Here is a 5,488-nt window from a genome sequence, read left to right as displayed (position 1 = left end):
GGTCCCCTCGCCCCCTTCCACCTCGCTCGTTTGCGGGCCGAGCCGCCCCTGGAAACCAGCGCTGCTCCCCGTTTCCTACGGGTTTGCAGCCTTGTGGGGGGAAGAAGGGCCCCGTTTCTGCCCGCCCTGCCCCGCCCCCCCCCCCCCAGCGAGCAATCCCCCAGTACGCGGGTGGGACAGGCAGCGGAACAACCCGCGGGGCCGGGGGGAGCGGGCTCCGTTCCTCCCCTGCGTCAACACGCTTCTCAGCAGCACCCACGCTGATGTCAGATGCAGCGCGGCAGCTGCGGCACCGATTTAAAGTCGGGTTAGAAAACGGTTCCCTGCTCCTTCCCGGGCCCCTCGGCACCGCCCGGTGCACCGGGACCCCCGGCCCGCAGGGACCGCGGCCCGAGGAGCCCAGCATCACCCCCGCACAGAGCGCTCGTACAGCTCAAGTACAAAACGCCGTTTATTTTCCACCTCATCGCGCAGGTGGGAGGGCCTGGGGAATAATTTAGCATGCATAAGTAGAGGTAATTTTTTTTTATAAATATGATATACAAAAATAAAGACAGTATTGAGATTTCCAGCAGTTTTAACGTTCATGACATAAACAGTTTCCCCGATATATAGTAAGAACAAAACATTTCCAATATTCAGCGAAAGGAACACGCTTCCAGGGGGCAGGGACGGGAGGGAGGGGGGGCTCAAGTTTTGTCTGATTTTCAGTCAATGTTAACACTGTATTCACCGTAAATCCTCTTCCCCGCCCGGCGCGCGGAGGATCCTCTTCTCCATCCCCCTCCAAGCAGGGAGAAATCGCAGCAAGGGGGGAGCGGGGCCGGTGCCGACCAAGAGCAGCAGGGCTTCCCCCCGCCCCGACGGGACGGGCAGAGCCCGCGGCTGGAGGGAGCGGGGCGTGCGGGGGGGCTCACTGGGGCTGCGCCGGGGCTCCGTGCCGGCCGCGGGGCTGCGTGTCCTCCTCATCCGCCTCGGAGCAATCGGAGGAGTGGTAAGGGCAGCACCGCCCGGCCGCTGCCTCCTCTTCCTCCTCCTCCTCTTCCTCGTCCTCGGGCTCGCTGTCGGGCAGCTCCCGCATCCTCCTCCCGCCGCTCTTCTCCGAGGCGGGCAGCAGCAGGTCCTCATCCCCCTTGTCCTCCCCGCCGCCTCCCTTCTGCTTCTCGGCCTCCTGTGCCGCCTGCTCCTTCGCCTTCTTGCTGCGCTTCCACTTCATGCGCCGGTTCTGGAACCAGATCTTCACCTGGGCGAGACGGGGGACACACAGACCGCTTCATCCATTGCCCCCCCGACGGCAGCATCCCCCACCTGCCCCTTGCCCGCGGGGCCAGGGGGACTCACCTGCGTCTCGGTGAGCATCAGCGATGTGGCCACCTCGAACCGCTTGGGCCGGGAGAGGTACTTGTTAAGCTTGAACTGGTGCTCCAGCTCCAGCAGCTGCTGGCTGGTAAAGGCCGTGCGGGGCCGGCGGCACTTCCCCAGCAGGTTGGACTGCGCCTGGGCTGGGAAAAGAGAGGAGGGGGAACGCGGAGGTGAGCGCGGAGCCGCCCCACCACGGCCGGGCATCCCCGGGATGGGGTGAGGAAGGAAAGATGCTGAGGGGGGCAGGCTGAGGCAGGGATGGGCAGTTATCCACTGGAGCATGGACAGGGGGAGGGAATCTCCTCCAGGCCCTCCAGCTTGGAGGTTTCTGGGCTTCCACAGTGTCAGGGGACACCCCCCCCCCCAAAAAAAAATTAAATTTTTTTAAATAAAGAAAAATAAGCCTCTTGGGAAATCAAGAGACAAACAAATGCGAGACAATAAAATGGAGCCAAGGATCGTAGCGAAGGGGTACCGGCCTCCCCGGGGAGCAGCGATTTGTTCCATTTAATGTTTTAGTTAAACCTGCCGCACTCCCAGCCCGCCCATACCCGTTTAATTAACGGGAGTGCAGGCGGGAAGCGCTGCGGCGGGCCGGGGCCGCTCCGCACCGCAGGCTGGCAGCGCCGGGCACCGCCGCCCGTCACAGCGTAAATAGCGGCGAGGGCTGGAAAACTCGTTGAACGGGAAAAGAGGAAGAAAAAAAAAAAACCAACCCAAAATTGGCGTGTTTTCCGCGTTCAGAGAAAAAGAGTTAAAGGCAAGGATTGTATATGTAAAATAAGATTAAAACAAAAAAAAAAAAAGACGCGGTGATGGGCAAGAGAGAGGGCAGCGGCAGGGCTGAGCCCCTTCAAGGGGCCTGGGCACCCCCGGGAATGCAACGCGGCAGCACTGTTGCCCATTTCCCGAAGTATTTTGGCACTTTGGTTTATTTAGTTTAGGGGAAAAAAAAAAAAAAAAAAAAAGGAAAAAAATTTAAAAAAGCCCTAGGCAGGGGCGGCTGCCGCCGGCCGGGGCGGGCTGCAGAGCCGGGCAGTGTCCGCTCCCGGCACATTTTCTCACTGCGGTGCGATTTTCCGAGGCTCCATTCTCGTTTCTCTCCGGTTATTTATTCCCCCCTCTGCACCTTGTTTAAGAGGCAGGGCTCTGACAGCTCTCCTAATTATTTTTTTCTTCCTGAATGTTCCAGTCTAAACAACCCCAATTCGAGAGAAAACAATGGACTTTTTTGTCTACCAACGTGTGCGCAGAGTATGGGGGGAAGGGGGGGGATTTTTTTTTTTTTTTTAAATCACAATTCTTTTCCTGGCATGATTTTTGTAAAACTACACCTCCGGTATTGTTAAACGGGCCATTCCCACCGAGAGCTCACACCTCTGAAAATGATCTTTGCCTAAAACAGATGCATGCAAGGTCCCCATGGCCGCAAGGCCTAGCACCAGCGGTGTGCCTTTGCTGGGACTCCGGGATTGTCGGGTTTAATGCAGCATTTTCAGCCTGCCCTGCTCCCAAACCTAAACCCTGTCTTCTATGTTTGCTTCGTGTCTATTCGTGATCCCCAGGGAACGCAGAACCCCGATTCTTTTGGCTCACCCCAGCCCCCCCCCTCCCCGTTTAACTGGAGGAGCCTGCCGTAATTATCACAAGCCCGTTTGCGATAGAAAAGGAATAAAATGAAGAACGATGGCTGAGCGATGGGACCTGCCACCCTGCTTTTGCCGGGGTACATGGGGACCGGCTGTTTGGAGCAGTCCACGGGGGCTCCTGCCCCTGCCCGGTCCCCACCGCCCCCATCTCCCCTCCTGGTGGGCGGCGGGTAGGGAGCGACCTGCCACCTTTATTTAACCGGCCACGGAGGGCTGGGATGCTCGCGATTGATTCCTCGGGGCTCCTCGGGGGCCGGGAACGGCGAGGCGCCCCACACATACCCGCCTGCCATCGCGGATGGCTGTCTTCCCCTTTTAATAAAAACTAAAAAAAAAAATAAATTGTCTCCTCCGGTTTAAGTCTACAGCTTATCTCCGCGGGGGCAGGGATGGGGGGTTTCTTCCCTCTGGGAAGGAGACAGCTCCCGGTAGGCCCCTGCACCGGGACAGGGAGGGGACGCGGCGGCGGGAGGCAAATACTCACAGCTGAAGTCGGGCATCTTGGGCAGGATCATGCCGGCGGTGGAGGCTCGCAGCCACTGGTCCAGCTGGAAGGTGCCGGCGCTGAGCTTGATGGGGTCGGCGGCGGGGTGGGACGGGTGCGCTCCCTGCACTTGCGAGTAGGAGTAGGAGAGGGCCGGGTGCTGCCCGCCCAGCGCCGAGTAGCCGTACACGGGGTGCCCGTAGAGGGCCGCCTGCGCCGGCATGCCCGGCCCGCCGGGCGCCGCGGGGTGCAGTCCCAGGGCCATGCCGGCCGCCGAGGCGTGGTGGTGCGGGTGGGCGCCGCTGCCGGCCCCGGGCAGGAAGCCGGGTTTGGGGACCAGGGCGCAGTGGGCGGCCAGGAGGCGCGGCGGAGAGGGGCTGTCGGTGCGCAGGCAGTCGGCGGGGCCGCCGGCGGGATGCTCGGAGGAGGACGAAGAGGAGGAGGAGGACGAGGACGACGGGGGGCTGCCGCTGCCGCTCCCGCTGCTGCTGCCGCTGCCGCCCAGCGAGGTGACCAGGGCCAGCGGCGCGCTCTGCCCCGCCGCCGCCGCCTTGGGGGGGTCGACAGCCAGCAGCGCGTCAATGCGGAAATTTTTGGATTTTTCCATGGGAGCGCCGGCGGGCTGGGGCGGGAGGGGCGGGGAACCGCGGCGCGTCGGGCTGCCCCGGGCCGGCCGCGTCTCCCGGCGGCGGCGGGCGGCAGTGCGGCCGCGCTCCGCGGCGCGCCCCTTCAAGGGCCGCAGGCGGCTCCCATTGGACCGGCGCCGCTGCGGCCTCGCCCGCCATTGGCCCCGCCGCCCACCTGTCACGGCGGCCGGGGGGCGGCCCGCCCCCTCCCCCTTTCCCCCTCCCCGAGCCCCGGGGACCCCGGCGGGGCGGGCGCGGGGTGCTCGGCGGGGAGCCGGCTCCTCTCGGCTGGCAGAGCCCTCCCGGCCGCGGGGCTCGCCTGGCGCTGCCGGCCGAGCTGCCTCCCGCCGCGTACCCGGTGACGGTTTCCCACCGTTCCCGCACACGGCAAATATTTGCCGTAAACGCGCCGCCGGCCGCTTTTTAACGAGTCGGAAAGAGTAAACACCTGTGGGTCAGGGAGTCACGTCTGCCCCCAGCCCCCGGGTCTGTCAATAGTGTTATTAGAGCTGCTTATCTAACGCAAACAGGCCCGAACAGAAAAGGGAAGGAGCGGGGCGAGGGGTCGCTGCTTCGCCGGGTCCCGTTGCCCGGGGGGGCGGGGGGGCTGCGGGGACCTTCGCAGAGGCGGTGTGAGAGGAAGGTCAGGCTGCGGCAAGCAGCGCTGCCAAGGTAAACACGCTCTCCCTTCAAAAAGCCTTTGGCAGCCCCGGGGCGAAGTCGCTCGGGTTCGGGGACTGCCCGTGTCGCGGCCCCCGTTGCCATAAACCCCCCCCGGGAGGGGCCGCTCCGCACCCGGGGGGCGGCCGGGCTGTGCCCCCGGGGCTGCCGGTGTCACTGTGGCAAGAGTGGGCTGCCCCCCGGGGCCGTGCCCCTGGGGTGGGAAAACTAAAAGCAATGAAAAGGGGGGAGGAAAAGGGGCAAAGAAGGGGAGAGGGAAACAAACAGAGAAGCAGAGTCCGACACAACCAACAAAATAGCCCGACCGCTTTGGTCCTGAGCCCCCTCCACCACTGCTCGGGGGGCAGAAGGCCCAGGGCACCTCTCAGGAGTGCGTGCACGCACACACGCACCCTTTGCTCCCTGCCCTGGTGTTCCCCTTCTCTCCTGCACTAACTTTTTTTTTTTCTTTTTTTCCTTGACCTCCCTGCTGGGAGCCTCCGGACACAGTCGCACAGCAGCCACACGGGCAGAAGCACAGCAGCCACACAGACAGGCAGGCACAAGACATACCTGTACCAGCCAGGCACGACCGCACTGGGCAGAGGCACACGCGTGGCACAGCGGAGCCACAAACACACACACAACACCCGCACACAGGTGTGCCCCGCACCAGCACACAGCAGATGCACCCAGACCCGAACAGC

General features: G+C 63.1%; 1 protein-coding gene across 1 annotated transcript; it reads right to left on the bottom strand.

Annotated features, from left to right (window-relative positions):
• Positions 1–913: 913 nt before the first annotated feature.
• MNX1 (motor neuron and pancreas homeobox 1) lies at positions 914–4,102 on the bottom strand. The gene is made up of 3 exons (XM_056338396.1): positions 3,496–4,102; positions 1,342–1,502; positions 914–1,243 (listed from the first exon to the last, which is right to left on the bottom strand). The coding sequence occupies exons 1-3, from the start codon at positions 4,100–4,102 to the stop codon at positions 914–916; spliced, it is 1,098 nt and encodes a 365-aa protein (XP_056194371.1).
• Positions 4,103–5,488: the final 1,386 nt, after the last annotated feature.

The sequence above is a fragment of the Falco biarmicus genome, chromosome 4, assembly GCF_023638135.1.
Source record: "Falco biarmicus isolate bFalBia1 chromosome 4, bFalBia1.pri, whole genome shotgun sequence".
Lineage (NCBI taxonomy): Eukaryota > Metazoa > Chordata > Aves > Falconiformes > Falconidae > Falco > Falco biarmicus.
The sequence above is the reverse complement of the archived record's forward strand: the minus strand, read 5'-3'. Positions and strand labels throughout refer to the sequence as shown.

Excerpts from the sequence above, each read along its gene's own strand:
- MNX1 (XM_056338396.1), bottom strand. The coding sequence starts at position 4,102 with ATGGAAAAATCCAAAAATTTCCGCATTGACGCGCTGCTGGCTGTCGAC. Across the intron at positions 1,503-3,495 it reads CAAGATGCCCGACTTCAGCT|CCCAGGCGCAGTCCAACCTG; the intron begins GTGAGTATTTGC and ends CTCTTTTCCCAG. Across the intron at positions 1,244-1,341 it reads TGATGCTCACCGAGACGCAG|GTGAAGATCTGGTTCCAGAA; the intron begins GTGAGTCCCCCT and ends CGTCTCGCCCAG.